This window comes from Centruroides vittatus, unplaced genomic scaffold, assembly GCF_030686945.1.
Source record: "Centruroides vittatus isolate TY-2023 unplaced genomic scaffold, ASM3068694v2 contig_799, whole genome shotgun sequence".
Taxonomy (NCBI): Eukaryota; Metazoa; Arthropoda; class Arachnida; order Scorpiones; family Buthidae; genus Centruroides; species Centruroides vittatus.
The window spans coordinates 3,312,820-3,334,784 of NW_027122516.1; the positions used below are offsets into that span (position 1 = coordinate 3,312,820).

At 34.6% G+C, this 21,965-nt stretch overlaps 1 protein-coding gene across 2 annotated transcripts in view; it reads right to left on the bottom strand.

The window, feature by feature from the left end:
* Positions 1-21,965, bottom strand: part of LOC136981937 (TBC1 domain family member 4-like) — a 76,051-nt gene that overhangs the window by 2,644 nt on the left and 51,442 nt on the right. The window contains exons 7-14 of one of the 2 annotated variants that reach the window (XM_067278345.1): positions 18,731-18,822; positions 16,429-16,548; positions 16,247-16,294; positions 6,134-6,375; positions 5,918-6,057; positions 5,691-5,840; positions 5,110-5,271; positions 4,835-5,002 (exon numbers count right to left, since the gene is read on the bottom strand). In XM_067278345.1, coding sequence (XP_067134446.1) covers positions 4,835-5,002; positions 5,110-5,271; positions 5,691-5,840; positions 5,918-6,057; positions 6,134-6,375; positions 16,247-16,294; positions 16,429-16,548; positions 18,731-18,822 — 1,122 coding nt within the window. Of the gene's footprint in view, positions 1-4,834; positions 5,003-5,109; positions 5,272-5,690; positions 5,841-5,917; positions 6,058-6,133; positions 6,376-16,246; positions 16,331-16,428; positions 16,549-18,730; positions 18,823-21,965 lie in introns of both variants that reach the window. The other variant, XM_067278344.1, reaches the window with a different exon arrangement.

Sequence of the window (21,965 nt, forward strand, 5' to 3'; positions counted from 1 at the left end):
GGGTATATGGCTTCTTTTAATGTCGGAACTGGCATTGTATCCTTGGCTGGAGAGTCACGGTGTGCACGACATCCGAGCACGAAGTCTCCCTTCTCTATTGTCCGTTGCGCAGGTGACAACATTATCCGCCTTACTTAATATCACCCGAATGGGGCAGATACTGCGCTCGGGAATGTGGATGGCATTCAACATCACCAAAAATTACCCTTTCAGATTCGAATTGCGACAGCGCCCCAGTTTGCGGCTCCGTGTAAATGCTAGCGGGTTTAATAATGGCCATTTGAAAAACACGCGCGAGCGAAGATTCGTAGAGAATTGGCGCACCCTTCTCCCCCAACGCTTTGCTAATTGCGTTGTCTGGGTGATTACTTCACTTGCGGAAGTCTAGTGGTAGGTGGAACCCACTTAAACGGCTTCTTGGCGAAGATTTCCGAACGCCGATGCGAGAACGGATTAAGATTCTTTTAGGAGGACCATCCGAAAAGTCTGTTAAATAGCTGGGAGGTAACGATCTACGGGAGGCAAAGGCGACGTGACAACCTAATTCAATCACCGGAGAACAATTAGGTATAGTACCCGCCGGGGTAGATAATTAATAGTGGAGCAGCACGTGAATGGATTGTAGAGATGATGTGTGAGGCTCGCGGGCGAAACGTGGCCCTGGGGGGCGACGGGAGGAGTCGGACGTCACGATTCTTACACCCACAATGTCGGCAAAGTGTAAGGAGCAGCAACACTTTTAAAAAATTATATAGAATTTTTGGAATTCTCACGAATAAACACATACAAACACCGCGGGTTACCTCACGAATATTCGTACCTCTATTCAGTGGCGAGCGTGACGCCGGTTGTTAAAGAGACAGTAGAACAGCGTGTATTAAAACCATTCTATTGTTGATGCCACAGAAACGTTGCCGTAACGTTAAAGGATTCGAACTTTTCCATCTCTAGGTTATCACAAATGACTCAATTATACATAATTAGATCCACTAGGCACCGATTATGTTACGGGCCTTCGAAGATTGGCCTTGTTTTTAATTAGCCAGACACTTTACTTGTGTGTGTGTGTGAGAGAGAGAGAGAGCAAGCTCAAACTCGGACCCCAAAAAGTCCACACGACTCGACTCGGAAAATATCAAATTAGCATTTCCTGGAAGTTTGTAATTTTTTTTTTTTTAGTCCCCGTATCCGAGTTCCTCGAACCTTTTATCTATTTCCAGACTGGAGATGTACAGTACGCTTGAAATTTTTCATAAAGGTCACACCAGCTTATGAGATATCGCCCGAACGACAAGGAGTGGAAACGTTACGGAAAGGGACAAAAATCGCAATTTAATTTTTTGAAATTAACGCCGTTTCCCTTTTATCTTTTTCCACATCGGGAAACCTGTAGATGAGGCGGCCTCGACTCCACAAAAGAACACCGAATAAAGTCCACAGGTTCCTAAACCAACCGTGACTAATTATGACAATTAGGGGGCGGGAGAGGGGCACATTCGATCACGTGGTCACGTGCCAACACGCGCCCAGTGTAGGCGTACAAACCCAATGACGGCCGGATGGAACGGAATACGTCAGTAGCGTGTTAAAAAAGGAGGGCGGCGTGTGTGGTTCGGTTCCCTCTTTTCTTTTTCTTTTTAGAAACTCTCCTCGTGAATCGCGTCTAAGTCTAGTTCTAAAGTTCCGCTTAGAAAATACACTGTACACACACACACAAATACACAAACAGGGATAAAAACCTACTACTCATACTCCTAAAAGCTGATGTAGTGTGCTCTTTGGGCGGTCCTTGACCTCTAACCTCCACCCCACCCTACAGAATGGTGACTTGTTAGGGTGCGGCTGAAGAACACACTCCGGATTCCTGTTTCCGGCTCAGAAATGGTTTTTAAAAAACTATAAAATAACTCCATTAAACTATATTGTAGTCATCCCCATCGTAGAATTATAAAGGTAAAAACAAAAAAACAAGGTAACCAGCGCCATTATGCATCCACAAGCGTCGCGTCGCGATGCCGCGTGGGTGTCGCGCGTAATTATAGTTCCTATCGCGCGCGCATTATAGTATTTTCGTGATCGAACCCGAAGAGAGGGTTAAGAACGGACGTTAATGCAAAGAAGGACCCTATTTTTTTTTTTTTTTTTTAAGATAATATGCCGAAGATTGTCTCCCTTTTCAGCATTCAAGACGAATTACATTACTAGAACTTCAGTTCCCCTCCCCACAGGTCCTCTGTTAATAAATTTTCTTTAATGTGTTCCTGTCATTCTTCATTCCGTCCTTATAACTACCCGACTACAAGATAATAGTAATTTATAAATTAAGTACAAAACCAAAATACTTTAATCACAACTTTTGCTAACAATCACCTATCATCAACCCAGCAACTTGGGTGTGGATAGTAAACACGTAGTCCCACAGATGCGATCCCCATTCTCTGCTTTGAATAACAAAAATGCCTAAATTTCATCCGAATATCACATTCTGCTCCAATTAAACACGTGGTTAAAATAACTTTTAAACCCCCTCTGGCTGTTCCTAAATAACTTTTATGACTTTAAAAAGAATTATATTTTATAAAAGGGGTCAGAAAACTCACGATATGTATGTATATATATTTTAAAAACAGGGAATTTTCCGAAAATTTCTCTAACAGGAAGGTGGATTTCGAATAACGTGATACTTAAGCGATAAAAATCTTTCGATATTTTACGTATTGAAGGGTGTGAATGTATGCAAAACTAGGCTAAATATAGTCGAAAGTATTTGATTCTTTTCAAAAAAATTCTGTCCATAACTTCGTAAAATAATTATCATTAAAATGTCTGATTAATATAGTAAAATGGGCAAGTTTATAAAATACCATAATTTATTTTTAGGTAACGTTTCAAAACTTTCGAAAAGTACATTCTTAAACTTGATTCCTAAAGAGCTGCATCGTGAAAATTAAGCATGGTTTTAATCTGTTTAGCAGTTACTAATTAATTAATTTAATTACTAGTAACTGTTTATCAGTTAATAAAAATAATATTATAGTAAATTCAATAATTATTTATAGATATAAGTGTATAAATAGTCATACCAAATTTTGTTTCTATGGATTATAATATTAATTAATTAATTAATAATTATGTCAAAACAATGCAATTTTATGTATATCTAATTAAAACGTTTATTATTAATTCAAGTTTTTAAAGCAAAAATATCAATTTATAAATTCTAATACAGTAATTTGTTTTAAATTATTATTTTTTAATTAAATATACAAAACTTTAAAATAGCTTATAATAATTTTTCTAATTCATTAAATTCGATCAAATTTTAATTTAAAGGTTTAAATATTTATATTCAAAAGAGAAACCAAGCAGGGGTTCAGGTCCCAGGGCTCCCCTTACCTATGTAAATAAATAAATGAAGGAAAAAAAAATTCAAATAAGTACAGGAGGAAGATTTGAATGTAACAAATGAACTTGCATATATACATCTAATAGTTTACTCTTCATCCACAACACAGTTGTAGAGGTGAACATAGATTTCCACATTCTATTTTATGCCCCCTTAATATCAGCTCTAGTTATGACAATGTATTTATTACTGATATAATTTGATATATATATATATATATATAATTTTTTAAAATAATGTAATAGTTATTTAATGATGTTACTGTATATGTACTGTACATAGAACACCATTAAATAACTATTATATTATTTAAAAAATTAATTATTATACCAAGAAAAACAAAGTATATATTGTTTTATTATTATTATTGTTATTATTATTTTATTAATTTATTTTTTATAGATATGAAGCAGATGGACAACAAAACTTTAAGTTAAAAATGTTACAAAATGAGGGTTTTATAAATAAATTTATAAATTTCTTTTTTTTTATCGTTACGATTGTATTGTTAAAAACGGGGAAAATACTTTATGTTCTTCCCCATTGTGCCTTGTATTTATATAATAAATAAATTTACAATTACTCAAACGTTATTTTAAGAATTAATTCCTGAACATTTCATACTACTATACCTAGCGCCATCTCTTATTGGACATTACAAACATTAATCGTTTAAGAATAAAATAAAATATAAACGTTACATGTAATGATATATTATAAAATAAAATCAAACTAAGAAATGTAATTTTATTTATATAAATATACTACACAACAGTGTGTTAATGTTCAATACACTGTAAATTTAAGCAGTGGTAGAGGTCAATGAGAGGAGTATTTGTTTTTTTTTTTTATAAAGAAGCAGAATGTTGGAAAAAATTGAGAGCTATGGACAGCAGGAGATTCAGATGTGCTCGTGTGGTAGACGACCATCATACATTTCTTTGTTTACCTTCGCCATCTTACTGCCTATGTATTTTGGGATAATGAGTAATAGGTACATAGAGTACGGTAAATGAAACTTTACTAATATTTTTCTGTGTATTTACAATGAATGTTTGAAGTGGTAACCGTCAACTTTATTACACAGAGTACAATGATGAAGCAAATTTATCCTACTCTCTCAAAGAGTGCCTGTTGTCCTCTGATAGCATCACAAGCCAAAACAATATGAATGAACATTTCTTCCTTTGTTTCTACTGGTGTTTTACACCCCATACTCATTATGTATCCCCAGAGGAAGAAGTCGGGAGATGGCGTGTCCGAGTTTTCTGTGGGCCGTAGCTCGCCCAATTTTTCTTTCTGACCCTAGGTTCTTCGTAAAATGTGTTCGTCTTGTCAACCTTTACTGCCCTTTAAATTTATGGCTTATCGAACATTAACACCCTGTATGTAAAAAAGCATATTATGTAAACGAGAAATAGAAATTACCTAAATCAATGAGAATGGCATGTTGATGAGGCGTTAACTGTTTTAATAAATCGGAGTACTTTAATTCCAAATTAATATCGTCGTTCTTGAAAACTAGATTCAGGTTTCTTAACTTATATTGGTCTGCTAAAAACAACCAAACATCACCTCTCTTCTGGTGAGGAATGCCTGATGATGCAAAGGAAGGAAAAGAATTAAGATGATGTGAAATATACAAAAGTTTAACGTAGAACCTCTTAAATTTACACAGTTTAAAATTATAATAAAAGACATACCCAACTGAACAGTTTCTTCTAATGTTTTGCAATCAACTGGTCCGTTAGCGGGATCGAATTTTTGAATTATGTCGTCCCAGATATCGGCTGCTTCTTCGGCGCACGGAACTACTTCTTCGTAATGTAATTTAATTCTTCTTTCCATTGCACAATTCTGAATAACTGAAATATTTACAAATTATAAAAAAGTTGTTATAATTCTCAAATTATTACAGTTTAAATTTGTTTACTCTGTTTTGATATTAGTAAAAATGCATCTTATACTCTTATTACATAATTAATAATTATTTTGGTTTGAATTTAAATGTAGTAATTTGGTGGCAAAGAAAATTATTAAAAACATTAGATAATTTATTAGTTTTTTTGATTTAAATTATAAAAAATAAGATTATTTTTTAATAATTTAAAATGTAAAATAACAATATAAATTTTCTAACATTAAATATGTGTATTTGATTAAAAACTAATAATTTTTCAAGTAACAGTAAGTAAAAATAATGGACTTGAATGTCATGAAAATTATATGTTAAATTACTGTCAACCAATTTTATTTGGTCCGTGAAATTTAAAGAAATATTTACTTTTTAGTTTTTTATTTTCATTTTCCATTCTTATAAGTAATATCTGTTCCAAAATAGCTTTTCTCCAGAGTGCTCTTAAAGCCGCTTGCGATCTTCTTACCGGTGGACTAACCTCTCTATTTTTTCCTTTGGGACTTTGTAATTTATTTCCTGGAAATATACTTTATGATGAAAAACAATTTTCTGTTAGAGCAATAGTTACTTTTATTAATAAAATAACAACATACCATACACAACTTGATCTTGTTGAATGGGAGCTTGGACTCTTTGAAAGATCGCTTGCCTCCAAGATCCCTTTTTCATGTAAGACTTCTGCTTGACTTGAATGGGAACGGCTAATTTACTCTGACTTCCGACCTTCATAAATCTAAGAAATTTTAATACAAAATTTTAATAATCTTTTAACGTAATTTTGTTTAGAGTTTAATTATCGTTAAACAAACATGTGTCTTAAAGGACTCATTGGAATATGTGTGGGCTTCTTATCTAAATCTTCTGCCTCTTTCTGATCTTTTTTTCTTTTTTCTCTCTGTTTATCCTTTTTAATTTCGTCATTTGTTTTCAGTGACTGATCGTCTGCATTTGTCTTATCGTCACTTGGAGAAAGAAACTTCGTGGGATTAGTGGGGGTCACAGGAGCCGATGACGAACTAGTAATTTTTTTCTTAGCATCTGCTGGAGGAAGCTTAAGAAAAGAAATTTTGTAATTATTCAAATTATACAGTTTATAAATTAATCATCATAAAATTATTCATCATACAAAAATGAAAAATTCACTACATCAGTGATTCTGTACTTTTAATCTGTACTTATCTGATTTGAAATTTGGATCATTTTCAGTAATATTTAATCTTAAAACAATGTTTTAGAGTTGCATTCTAAGTGGATTATTAGCTTTTTCTTCTAAAAAAGTCAGGATTTAATTTTTAAAAATCCAGTATCAAAAGTATTTTTAATACTGTAGTTATTTGCCAGACAATAACTGATGATAAAACTGTTCTCTCTACCAGTGCCATAACTAAGCAGGTGCAACAGGTGCACCCACACAGAGTCCACTTAGAAGGGGACCCAAAATGCATGTGTTTTATTATTTTTCCAAACCTAATTGAGAGGCCTAAATGCAAATTCTTGCACAGGGCACAGGAATGGCTAGTTATGGCACTGCTCTGTACACCTTAATCCAAATAAAAATATAATTATAATTTAACTCTTTAAATATTAAAATGTTTATTATAAAAAGCAATAATTTGATTTTTTAATTGATTGGACTCACAATGAAGATAGGATGGGATTCAACATATCTAGGTCAAACTAGCCATAGATTTCCTGATGACCTGACCTGGACTTAAAAATAAGTCTCTCAGATCAGAAGGTTGATGCCTTTAATACTTTGGACATTGGCTGTCACAAAGCTTTGTTTACAGATGATTACTGATTTTAAGTATTATTAAATTAAATAATACAATTAAATTACTATATTGTAAACAATCCAGGACATATCTTTCTTTTTTTTTCTGAGCATCCTTTGCTCAAGTATATCATCACCGGTTTAAGGAACAGGAATTTATATGTATTACGACTGTGTCTTAGAAGAGTAGTGCCAATTAAGTGAAGAATTATTGTCAAAACTGTACAGATATGTGAACTAATTTTGGCAGGCATATTTGGTATTTTTTAAAAATAATTTGAGAACATGCTAGCATAGCTTTTTGCTTAGATTCTGCAGATTTAAATGAATGTTATCATGGCAACAATATTCCAATTGTTAATAAAATGAAGCAGGTTAATGAAGAGTGAAGAATAATTGTGTTGGCAAATTTTACAAATGACAGAAGGAAAGGGAGAGAAGCTTCACAGATAAGCATATTTTGGATATGGAGATGGCAAGAATGACAGTTTACAACATTATAGAAAACCTGGAAAGTTGTAACACTATTAGATGTCTATGTGTCCATAGAATAGACAAAAGAAATTAAAACAACAGATAGCAAATGGGTCATTGGAAAGAGAAGCAGTCAGAAAAGTTGGACAGTCACTAAGGAAATTTTAAAAAAAGTTCAAAATATCTCGTCAGTATGTTAAAAACATACTAGTCAAGCAAAATTTTGTCCTCTGGAGGTGAAAGTCAGCCCCAAAATAAAAATAAAAACAACTCAAATTGCAAAGGACTGCTGCAAAAAGTGTGATTTTTGCCTTTAATGGCAGTGACTGTGCAGGAAACAACACATACTATTGTAAGGATGGTGTTGAGGTTGATCTACAGGAAGAATTTAAATGCCATGCAAACTTTCCTCAGAAAATGTTGGTTTGGGTAGCAATCAGTCAAAAAGAAAGGCCTCAAGCATTCATGGCACCTTCTTGCATCTGCATTAACAAAAAGAAGTGTAAATAGAGAAGTGTATTAAGATGAGGCTGATCCCATTCCTCAAGTAACACCTCTCAGATGGCTTGTATGTCTTCTGGCTGAACCTTGAGCTGTGCATTATGCAACAGATATAATTTCTGTGCTATCAGATACAAAACAACTTTACTTTGGGCTATAGTTCAAAATTATATTGCAGGCCTTTCTCCCAAACCCACCCCTGCTTCAAAGGAAAGAATTTGTATCCCCCAATAAAGCCTTTAGCCTTTGATTGAGTAAAAGAATCATCTGTTGGCTGTTTGCTTGACATGTTTGGACTCTATTGGCTCTGGACCCTGGTTTGGCCGAAATGCTTTGTGCCTTTGTAATTCCACCGCTGTCTCTGATAATGAGTCAGAAAAATAAAAGTACTTGAGACTTGTTGTAATATACTTATATGGTACCAACCTATAACTCATTGAGAGAGGTGGGTTGTGTCTGGAAGATGTGTTGTTTCACATAGCTCCACAGAAAGAAATCTAGGGGGTTAGATCAGGCAAGCATAGAGGCAACGATGACAGGCAACTGCAACCAATCCAATGTCCTGGAAACATTTCATTAAATTTTTCTCATGAATGGATAAGGCAGTGTCTGCTGTTACACCATCCAGCTGGAGCAAAAGTACCCATCATTGACTCAGAGGAAGATCATCCAGGAAATTCAGCACAGTGGTATCCAGTATGTTCCTTAATGTGTGGATTATACCTATCTGCTGGACCTTTGTCAATATACACACACACACGATCCTCGACTTTCAAATGTTCAATGTAACTTATGTATTAAAATTAATAATTATAATATTTAATTAAATAATTTAGATTAAACTGGAAGAAAAGAATCAGTCTGAAGTAGGATTCAAACCCACAACTCCCGCTTTCCATGTGGAGATGTTGCCAGTTATGCTATCTGGACCCCTGGGTAGCATAACTGGCAACGCATTACACCCCTAGTGTCAAATTCATTTATAATTTTTAATTAATATTTCCAAATTATAGCCCAATTATTTACAGCATGTTGTGGGTGTCTATTTGCTATGCATTGAGTTTTGGTTGGTGTTTATATTTGTATTTGGAATTCTGTATATTTTCAGTTAACAATTTTGAGCTATTGTGCAGTGATGTTTTCTGCCAGTCTCAGTTCCATGTTTTCAGTTTAATTTATAGTTTAAGGGACCGGAAGTTGTGTAATTTCAGGATTGTACATGATCTCCCACGCGATAAAATTTGTAGAATTTCAGTTGCTCGGTTATGTTCCTTTGGGAAGCTTGTGCCTGGGGTTTGAGCAGATCTAATTTTGTTCTTGTTGTATGTCCTAATAAGTTTTCTGCTGGACTTTTCCTATTAGATAAGGGAGTCACTATACTGGAATAGTGGTTCATGGAGTAGCTTCTGATGTAGAGCACTGTTGGAATCAACGATCGCAATGTTTTGTAGATGTTCTGATGTAATAAAAGGTTGGTGGCGTTGTTGACCCCTCGGGGAAGGTGACCTCATTTCACTCTTCTCTTTCCAGCGCTGACCTTCCATGAGTCAAGACTGTGTGTAATCTTTGTGCACTCTTTGTTCTTTTGTTACATAACCGGTTACGCTATTTTAACTGCCTTTTTACCAATCTTTCCGATAAGTGCCAAGTCTAACAGGTTATGGGCCCAGTTATGGTAACAACTAATTAAGCGTAAGGAAAAGATAAAGGTAAATTCAAGGAATAATATAAACTAAATAAATTTACGCAAGAAGAATATTTGGCAAGAACAAAAAACTTCAAAATGGCGGATAAAAGTTACATTGCCATCACTAAATTGAACAACAACAATTATCACATTTGGAAATATAAGATGGAATTGCTGTTGATAAAAGATGAGTTATGGGACGTAATACAAAAGGAAATACCCTTGGATCCTGACTCATCTTGGTTAACAAAGGACAGAAAGGCACGTGCCATGATAGGCCTCCTGATGGAAGACAATCAACTGCCATTAGTAAGAAAGGAAACTATGGCTTCCCAAGTTCCTTTAGCTGTAAGGAAACACCATGTTAAGTCTATACTATCAAATAAAGTTTACCTATTAAAGAAAATTTGCAATTTAAAACTAGAAGAAAACGGCGACATGGAGATACACTTGGCCAACATGGAGGAAATGGTTGATCGTCTTACGGCACTGGGAGAAACTCTAGCTGAGAAATTAAAGATAGCATTATTACTTAGTAGCTTGTCAGACAGCTATAGCACTTTAATAACAGCACTAGAGACTCGTCCAGAAGAAGATTTAACTCAGGAGTTAGTACGTAATAAATTAATCGAAGAACACTCAAGAAGAAAGACCTCATCAAATGAAGAATGTGAAGCGGATAAAGCATTTAAAGTGGGAGCACGCCCAGTAACTCAGAAAAGGAATTTGCTCAAAAGTTGTTATTTTTGCAAAAAGCAGGGACATGTAAAGAAAGAATGTAGGAAATATGCAACATGGAAAGAAAAACATCCAAATCAGATCAACAAAATTTATGCGGAAAGTGATGAACAACACCCAGAAAAGGAATCCTATGTATGTTTTAAGACAGGAACACAAAACGAGATTCATCAATGGTACATAGACTCGGGAGCTTTGTCACATAAGTGTTGCGAGAAGTGTTTATTCACAACTATTAATAGTAAACATAGAGAGAGAGTAATACTAGCCAATGGTCAAGCCCTATACACTGAAGGTAAAGGCAATGTAATGATAACCTGCATGGATGAAAATAACGAACGACGTCGAATATATATGAAAGACATGCTATATGTGCCACACCTTAAAGGAAATTTAATCTCAGTCAGAAGACTAACGACATTAGGGTTTACCATAAAATTTGAAGGAACATTTGCTCTATCCAGAAAAACGGAGTAACAGTAGCATCGGCAACAGCAAACACATGTTTGTATGAGCTTGATAAATCACATAAAGTGCTTACAGTGGTTAATGGTGTGAAGGAATGCATCCATTTATGGCATAGAAGATTAGGGCACCTGACATAAACTCTATAATTTCGATGCAGAATAAACAATTGGCTATAGGAATAAATATTCAGAAATGTCGCATATTCAAACCTTGTGAATATTGCATCAAGGCCAAGATGACTACTAAAAGTTTTCCAAGGAAATCAGAAACCAAAACCTATCAATTACTTGAATTAATACACATTGATGTATGCAGACCAATGCAAACAGCAATACCGAGAGGCAACAAATACATTTTAACCATGATAGATGATTACAGTAGGTACATCAAAATATATCTTCTTAAACATAAAAGTGAAGTACCCGATAAAATAAAGGAATATGTTAAATATGTACAAACAACATTTGGAAGAACTCCTCAACAAATCAGATCGGACAGAGGAGGTGAATTTTCAAGTACCAACTTAAAGACGTTCTTTAAAAATGAAGGTATTCTATGGGAAACTACGGCACCTTACTCCCCGCAACAAAATGGAGTAGCAGAAAGGAAGAATAGATAGCTGACAGAAATGACAAGATGCATGTTAATTGATGCTCAATTACCGAACAAATACTGGGGAGAAGCGGTGAATAGTGCAAATTACCTACAGCATAGGTTAATTACTAAAGCGAGTGAAACAACTCTGTTTGAAAAATGGCATGGAAAGAAGCCAAACCTCTCGCATATAAGAATTTTTGGATGCTCAGCCTATGTTATTAAACCTAAAGATCGAAAGAAACTAGAACCTAAAGCCACAAAACTAATTTTTGTAGGATACGAAAGAGCATTGAAAGCTTATCGATTAATTGACACGAAAATTGATAAGATAACAATAAGCAGAAATGTTCACTTTCTGGAAAATGTCAAGCACAGAGACTCCGAAATCGATATACACAATGATAATGAAAATTCGAAACAAGTTACAACAGTTGATAATACAAATTTAAAAGAAGAATGTGAAACGAAAACAAGGGAACAAGAAATGGAAGAATCTGGCATACATTTAAGGAGATCAGAAAAAACTACTAAGGGAGTACCTCCTATAAAGTTAATTGAAACAATAAATTTATCAGTGACAGAAGATGCAGTAGAACCGAGAGAATATAGTGAGGCAATCGCAGGCAAACATTCCAAAGAATGGAGCGAAGCCATAAATCAGGAAATAGCAGCCATGAAAAATAACGGCACATGGAAAATTACGAAATTACCTCCAGGTAAAACTGCAGTAGGAAGCAGATGGGTATATAAAATTAAGAGAGACGAAAACAATAAAGTTAACCATTTTAAGGCTTGTTTAGTCGCTCAAGGATACACAGAGAAGTATGGCTTTGACTACGATGACATATATGTCCCCGTGATCAAAACTGCCACCCTTCAAACACTCCTAACTCATGTTCTTAATTCCGGCTATAAAGTTAAGCATTATGACATCGAAACGGCTTACTAAAATGGAGACTTATCACATGAGGTATACATGAAACAACCCGAAGGATACGAAGAAAGATCACCGGACATGGTTTGCAAATTATTGAAAAATATATATGGCTTGAAACAAGGCGCGAATGAATGGAATAAAAAATTCAATGAAGCATTGCTATCTAAGGGATTTAGAAGAAGCATGGCCGATCCCTATCTTTACACCAGAGGCCATAAAAGATGTTTGTATTTAGCAATTCGTGTAGATGACATAATAGCAATGGTCACAGACGAACACACGTTAACCGAATTTGAAACCAAAATGAAGGATATGTTTAAAATCAAGAATTTAAGTGACTTAAAATATTATTTGGGAATACAATTTGAAAGAGACGAGAACGAAATATTTTCACTCCACCAAGAAAGATATATCGAAAATAAATTGCGAGAATTTAACTTATCCGATTCAAGACCATCTAATATTCCTATGGATACAGGATACTTAAGAAGAAATGAAATGTCTGATACGTTCAAAAACAACAATGTATACAGAAGTGCTATTGGATCTTTATTATATCTAGCGACTAACTCGCGTCCAGATATTGCGATAAGTACATGGATATTAGCGAGAAAAGTAACAAAACCTTCGGAAAGTGATTGGGTGGAAGTAAAAAGAATCTTTCATTATCTGAATTCGACAAAAAAGAAGAAATTTAAATTAGGAAATATCGACGAAGAATTAGAACTTAAATGTTATGTAGACACCAACTGGGGAGGCGACATATAGACCGCAAATCGAACACAGGATATTTGCTCTTGCTAAAAGGAAGTCCTATTCATTGGGTCAGTAAAAAGCAACAGTGTGTAGCACTTTCGTCCACCGAAGCAGAGTATGTAGCCTTGGCAGAAGCTACCCAAAAAACTGTATGGATGAAACGACTTCTAGAAGAAATAAATCTACCGATTACGACACCTATCAAAATATTCGAGGACAATCAAAGTTGTATACAACTTTTAGAATTAGGAAAAGCACAACAACACATGAAACATATCGACACAAAATATCATTTTGTATGTGATTTAAAGAATTCGGGAGAAATTACTGTAATTTATTGTCCGAGTGAACGAATGACGGTTGACTTGTTAACAAAGCCGCTAGACGCGAATAAGGTTAATAAATTTACTCGCGATATTGGATTGTATTAACGATCAATCGTTGAGGGGGTGTGTTGGAATCAACGATTGCGAAGTTTTGTAGATGTTCTGACGTAATAAAAGGTTGGTGGCGTTGTTGACCCCTCGAGGAAGGTGACCTCATTTCACTCTTCTCTTTCCAGCACTGACCTTCCGTGAGTCAAGACTGTGTGTAATCTTTGTGCACTCTTTGTTCTTTTGTTACATAACCGCTTACGCTAGTCCAACTGCCTTTTTACCAATCTTTCCGATAAGTACCAAGTCTAACACTTCCCTCACAATTTAGTGAGATAGAACAAAGCTTCATCAGTTGTGCTGAATAAAAACACGTGGCAAAAGTTTATCACAAGATAAAATGGTCTAAACCTGCAGTATCTCTCCTTGATGGATGCAATGGAAAGTTCATGGCATGCAGGTCTCTTGATAAGTTTAAGGCCCATTTTCTTCAGACTATAATTGGTTACTTATTGATTAACACCAAACCTTCATCCCATTTCTGATTGTGTTGGTGGGTTTTCCATACTGGACATAGTGTTTAGTCCCTATAATATTGCCTTTGGTAGTATACATTTTTGACCACCACTACTTAGCTTTGATCCTTGTCTGGATGCTCTCTGCTTACCATTCTTAATGTTTGAAGTCTGTTCAATGGAAATATATTGTCTTTTTATCCTTCAATTTTTCTAAACTTGTCTGAAGGACCACCCAAGTACTAAAAGAGTCCTAATTACTAAGAGTCAACTGTTTCATCACTTACTTTTTTATTCACTATTTTGTCCTAGACAACTGTTCTGGACACATGCACTTACTAGACTTTTTATTATTCAAATGTCACCCACATCATTACACAAATCGCTTTCATTACTCTACAACATTCACTTGAAAGTATTCACTTTGATTTTTGTAGATCTTAATGCATTCTATACTACTTTGTGTTTGTGGATGTTGAGACTGCCATGCATAGTTTTACCTTTTGTTGGGTCACAACACAGTAGTTTTCTTAGGTAAATTATGTCTAGTTTTGCAAGTGGGACACAAGGCAACAAATATTTCAACAGATTTTTTGTACATAAAATCTGTTTGTAATACTGTATAGCATTTTGTCATAAACACCATTGTAATGGACACTTGGTACATGTGCTCGGTTGTGTGGCCAGTGGTGCGAAGCTATTGTTTGTGGAATTATGACTGAATGCCTCTAAGGCAGAAGCCCCCTACGGTAGTCGTTGCGATAGTAATCCTGCGCAGTACGAGAGAAACCGCAGGTTCAGACACTTTATTACTTGGTCACTTGTTGCTAGGACGTCGGCGAGTGCGAAGCAAGAAGAACAAACGTATACCCCAGAATAGATCTGAACCTTGGGGTATGGACTCTTGAGTGTCAACCACCCTGAACTTGTGCTCAGCTAAGATTTCCGTTAGCCGTAACAACCATATCTGCAGGATTTATGAATCTCCATCAATGTGTCAAAACACTGTTCAGGAGGAGGTATGATAGGTACCATAGAATCCTCAGGTAACTTTCTCTTAAAAATGAGATGATCCTCATCGGTTGTACTTATGATATTATACTTTAAACACCAATAATATTCAATAGATATCTGCTGTGCATCAGAGTCTATGGACATCTTACCATTTTTGATGTGTAAAAATTCTTTATCTATTTCATGGTTTCATAAAATTTCCATGCTGTTTTGCATTGAACACCATTAGATGTTTGTTGAAATTATCTTTAAACTCACTATATTCAGAAACATTTGCACACTTACATTATTTGTTGTTATATTCAATATTTCTAGTGGAACAGGACATGCTAAGTGATACCATGTTGGTAAATGTCTCCTGAAAACCACGAATGATAAGAATTGGAAGTAAGTATGACAATCCGATGGTAAATTAATCTAATAATGCACTGTAAAGTTGCTAATTATTTCGCCAGCTGTATTACAGAATGTAAAATGTCATTCAATCCAGTGGAATTTGGTTTAGCCTCTTTGTAAAGTGGCTGATGTTTGCTAGCTTTATTATAAAACAGCACCATTTAATCAAATGGCTAGATGGTTTGTAAAGCAGCTAAATTAACAATCCAGCTGTAATATATAAAAAAATATCTAAGAGTTTATTCTTCATCTACTGTACTAGTGGTACATCCACAGTGTACTTTTGTATGTTTTAATTCAACTTCCCCTAATATTGGTTCTAGTTATGCTACTGTTGCTTTATCAATATGAAGCAATAAAAAATGTTGATGAAAAGATGTATTATTTGTTTTTGAAAGTAAATTAATATATTTCCTGTTAATAATTTATAATTTATTATAATAATATTGCATTTTTGGATGGGTTTCAGCATGTTGATCTCTCCAGGTTATGTGCAGCATGCCAGTCAACCCATGAAAATATGGTATTTATAATAAATTTTAATAAAATGTTGGCTTCCTGAAATTACTAGAGATTTATTTATTTATTTTAACCCTAATATTTTTACAATTTGCATTATTTTAAAATTAATATTTAAGAATTTAAACTTTTAAAATAAAATATACACATTGTTTTCTTTATTAAAACATACCTTCAGTAATAATTCTAATGGACCTGGTAATTGTCTTTTGGTCTTAAACTGTCCAATAGAGAAAGGCATTAATCTTTTATCTGGCTAAAAAAATTAAAAATTAAATAATGAATAAACTTTTATTTATTAAAACATATCAAACATAGAATTAACAAGAAATTAAAATTTTAAATTTAAAATACTTCTTGTTTGGTCCCTTGGTTAGGAATGTGCGTATGATTCCTTTGTTTTTCTTCACACAATCTTCTCAGCAGCATCATAAATACTTCATTCTGTTGCTGTAAACTTTTAATTTCTTCTCCCTAAATGTTATACACTTGGATTTTACACATTATTATTAATGTAGTTATTATTTTTAAACTGAATTTCATTGAGTATGTATGTATGTGTGTGTGTGTATATATATATATTTATATAGACAACAATTCCACAAACCCATTTTCAATTAAAGCCAGCTTATCTTCTGAATTATTGGGCTAAGAAATTCTAAATTAAAATTAGTTTATTAAAATGATCATGAGATGGCAGCTTAACAGCCTACCTCTAGACAAATAACTTTGTATCTAATTATTAGTTTAGCCTTATTATAGCCAGCAGCATAACCAAAAGGGAATGAGAGGGCACATGCTGCAGACATTGGAGGTTCCAAAATGAGCTCCATGGCTCATTTTGGCACCTCTAAGGTTATCAATCAATCAATCAATCATTTTATTTAACACACACAATATACAGTGCATACTTGGTACCACTAGGCACAACCAAGTAAATACAATCAATAAATCAAAATATGAGTAATAACAGTAATAATACTAATGTTAAAATTCAAATGATACACTAAAAGTGAATAAAATGCAATACATAATAATAGTGATACAAATATTAAACTACAGAGTGTTATTATAAGAGTAAAAGAAATATAACATATAATAATCAAAATATAGTAAATAAAAATAAGTATGAAAATAATAATACAACAATAAAGATACATAATGATACATAAATAAGAAATTAGATACAAGAAATCAGAATACAGGGAATAATAATAGCAATACAAAATATTAAAAAGCAAAATGAAAACATTAAGAGAAAATAAGATACAATAACACAAAATATAAGTAATAATAACAATAATACAAATACAAATAGTTTAACAAATGGTTAGGCACTATGGCCAAAGGCAGAAGGAGCGGTGCAGATGCTATCTATAGTTTGGCACAGTAGTGGTTTTAAAGTATGCACTGATGAGGTCTATGAAGACTCTAAGGTTAGTGTTAAAAGCCTATAGAATTTTTTAGTAATTATAATAATCCAACAATCGCCTAAATATTTGGGTGTATTGTGTATATATATATATATACACCTCGCTGGGGACAGCGATAGTGGCTGAGTGCCACAGAGGAGATGTTCATTGGCCATTCATGTAGGGTTGTCTCCAGCCAGTGCTGCTTGTAACCATGGAAAGTTATATCAAAATTTAAATATTTCTGGAAGCGAAGGCTGGCTTGGGGCTGAATGGTGCAATTGGTAGCGCACCACATGGCAAGTGGAGACTGTGGGTTCACCCTGGGTCAGTTATTTTCTTCTAGATGGTTCTAAATTATTTATTAAATTATTAAAATTATTAATTTAGATAAGAGATGGCACCTAATGCTTACCTCTAGTACCAAATTTATTTGTATTAATTATTTGATTATAGCCATATTATAGCCCAAATATTTAGGCAATCATTGGAATATTATATTAATTCATTGGGCTTTGAGATGTGTATTATATTTTTAATAATTAACATTGAATCAGAGATGCCAGACGTTTTGTCTCAGAGTTTTGTCTCAGCTGCCAAAACTGTTTGGAATTGTTCTGATCGTAGCCTGAAATTTGGCAGATTACCTGGCTTTAATGAGGGGTTTTTTTATTGTTAATGTGAGAGCAGCTTATTTTGATTGTTGGGCATTGCCATGTATCTTTTATAAAGAAAAAAAGAACAATCTGCAAAAATAAACAGAAAGCAAGATCTTTTATTTGAAGTTTGGTTTTTAGGTTTAGTTAAGTTACGGCAATGCAACACTTGGGTGATGTGCCTAGGAGGAATGCCTTCCGGGAGGTCTTTTTAAAGGTGACTGGACCCCATTCAGGCATTACAGACATGGGGAAAACCCGGAAATCCATGTGGCCAGCCCATCCTGGTGAGGCGCGAACCCACCATCGAACACCCAGTGTTCAGGGAATGAAACTGCTTGGCTACTGGTGGGCCCTTTTATTTGAGAAACATTTTTGAATTTTTACTGCTAATCTTCTTTTCATTAAATTAAGGTATTATATAATTTGAATGAGATGAAAATGATACGCAGATATTTAAATGATTTTTCAAATAAAAGATCTGATTCTTACATGTCTGCTTAGATTGTTTATTTAAAAAAAAATAAATGCTTTCTTAAAGAAAATTATTTAAGAATTAATTTTTAAACATTTTTTCTTATATTTTACCTGATATTTATTTATAATATCTTCCTGATCAATTTCAGAGAGAGAAGCAATTCTATGAATAATAGCTACTTGAGCTTTATCCGTTGTAAGACCTGAAAAACAGATACCATTATTATTTTTTAAATAATTATTTCAAAAGTAAATAAATTTATTAAAAAAATTAATTTTCTGATAAAAACTCATAAAATGCTGTTAATTAAGAGAAAAAACTCATAAGTTTTAAAAGAATATTAGCTTTAATACAAGAAAAAGATGGCAACGAAGCAAATCGAGACTGGCTGAAGTTGGTACTTCTATAAAGGACCTTCTGGTGATATAGGGAGTTATTGGACAAAATAATGAGTGTTATTTTGTAATACTGATGCTGAAAGATCCTTGATACAAAACTGTTAAGTAAGTTAAATTTTCAGTTTCATGATCATTACTCCTTTGTGAAAAATAAAGTTAGGATCCAGGGAATCAATGGTCATATTTCCATCTTCAAATGGGCCCTTGAAATCCAGATTGTTAGGTATGTCCAGTACCTGTTCAAATCCAGTAACTGTTAATTTGCATCCTCAAGGTCTTGTTATGGGGTATATTAGAAGTGGATTTCTTCAATAAATTACCATCTATCCTCAGTGACATAAGAATAGTCTTTGAACACAGTAATGACCCTTAGAAAGGTCATGGATACAGCATAAATTGCACTAATATAAATACCAATATAGCATTCCTCAAAATGATTGATCTATCAGGTGTCAATAATTCCAATCGTGAAAGAACCACTAACCTAATAAAGGGAAATATTAACATCTTTGCTTCAAGTGTGGAGGAGGTCACTGGCACTTCTAAGTTTGTACAAAAGCCAATTAGTGATATGAATAGAGTAGTAAACTTAAGATAGTATTGAATCCCAAATTGCCATTCAAATAAAAGTTGAGAAAATAAATAGACTTTCTTAAAGGCTAGTATTTGTGAGGAGTGTTCCTCAGAATGGAACTCTCCCATCCATATAGTACTGAGTCTGGTGAAATAAGAATAATGTTAGACCTTCAGAAGGTAAATGAGCTGACTAAAACTCAAGAATTTCCAATGGCCTATACAGATGACATTCTAGATAAATTTCATGGTAACAAATTTTTTTCAATATTAGATCATTGGTATTAGTATTAGTCTAGATATTTCCAAGTTTCCATCAATCCATCTGCCCACCATATTTTTGCTTTTCCACTCCATGGGGTAAGTTTCAGATGTGTCAGCTTCCCCAAGGAGCTAAGAATAGCGGGGAAGTATTTCCAGCATGCCATGTCCTGCTTGCTGGAAAAATACATAGGGATAAGCTGCTATGTCTTCCAAGACGGCATTGTCCTATTCTCCTCAACAATTGATGAACATATCAAGGCATCAAAGAATGTGATTTCATTATGAAACAAACCTTAAACTAAACCCAAAAAAGTGCAAATTCTGGTTGTTGAAATTTATTACTTCGGCCATCTAATCAATAACAAAGATGTCTGTCCCAACCCCAGTAACATTGATGCAATAGTACAAATGGAGGCCCCTAGCAATATGCCTGACATCAGAAGTTTCCTTGGCCCGGTAGGGGTTTTTAGGGAGTCATTCCAAAATTCTCCAAGGTGGCACATCTCACTGAATTAACAAGAGAACACCAGAAATTCAGATGGATAACTTGCCATTAGAGTAGTTTTAATAAACTGAAAAACTTCACAACTTGGCCACTTTTTCTTGCCCATCCTGACTTTGAACGACCATTCTTCTTGCATGCAGGTGCCTTGGACAAGTACATCAGTGCCGTCCTTGAACATTGGAAAGGCGAAGATTTAGTCCTATTGGGATCCTTTACCCACAAATTTCATGGTGCAAAATTGAATTACTCTACAATCGAGAAAGAATGCCTCGCCATCATCTTTACAATTTGACATTTTTGCTCATTGATTCTAGGTCAGCATGTTTTGGTCTTTTCTGGCCACAAGTCTTTATTGTACCTGAAAAACATGAAAAATCATAACAATCACCTAATTAGGAGAGCGACTGAGTTTTCAGATTTTAATATCAAAATTAAATATCTGAAAGGCCAGGACAACACTATAGCGGATTGCTTATCTAAAATACACAATGACTCTTGATTATATTATGAACCAATAGTTATTAATGCTAACAGCTGTAGCGCTTCGTCGCTATTAACTATATGTATATATTTATGTATTTTTTTTTTTTGTTCGATTGTTCTATTTATATGTTTGTTTTTTCGTTTATGTCGCGTCGCGTATATGTTGTTGTATCGGGTTTTAGATGTGACGCACAGCCATTTTGTTGTGTACCGTACCGTCTGTTGTCGTCATTGCTGTGCCGTGGTTTGTGATTCGCTATTTGGAGGATCACGTGGGAGGAAAAGAAAAAGCTCCCGGATGGTGGGAGATATAAACGGGTGACTTCCACGTGTCGAGATATTTTTTTTTTTTCATTCTTCTCTTTCGTGGATCGGGGATCTGGAGCGGTGAAGAGACGAGAGAAAGGATTCGAAGCAGAGCAGCCGATCAGGAAGAAGAAAAAAAAGACAAGAACCAGCGAGAAGAATCTCATTTCGTAACTACGTGTCCCACGAAATACGGCGACGGTATCTACCATCTTGTAAATGTTTGTATAGTTTTTTAAGGTTTAATCGCGTATTAGTTTTAGTCTCGCGATTAATTACTGTTGTAATCTTAGTGTTATTGTCATCCTTAATTTTGTTAAGAACGCTGTTTGCCTGTTTAAATCAGGCGATCAATTCCCCCTTTTTGTGTGTGTAATTAATAAACCTTTGTTTGTTTATCTATACGCTTCTACCGACTATTCATTTCCACTTCCTTTCATACCCGCAAACCACGTGCTTGCGGAGTCCACATTGGCGTCCGCGACAGGATATAGAATAGTCGGTTTAGCGTACATCCCCTCATTTCATTTTCGTTCTGTCCGTCGCACATTCCAGGCCCTACTATTTGTATAACGTATTCGTCGCTGCGCTGCACATCTTCGGTTTTGAAAATTTTTTTTTTCTCTTTCCTTATGGAAAGCCATACTGTAGTATCATCCGGATTGGCAATGGAGGGGATCAGTAACGTCCCTATTGTTACCGGGTTCATGGGGATGATCCCATGCTTTACGAATTCGCCAGGCGATGTTTTGGATATATGTCGCTTCTTTCAAACGGTGGAAAACGTGGCGTCTCTCGCAGGTTGGGAGGAGCAAG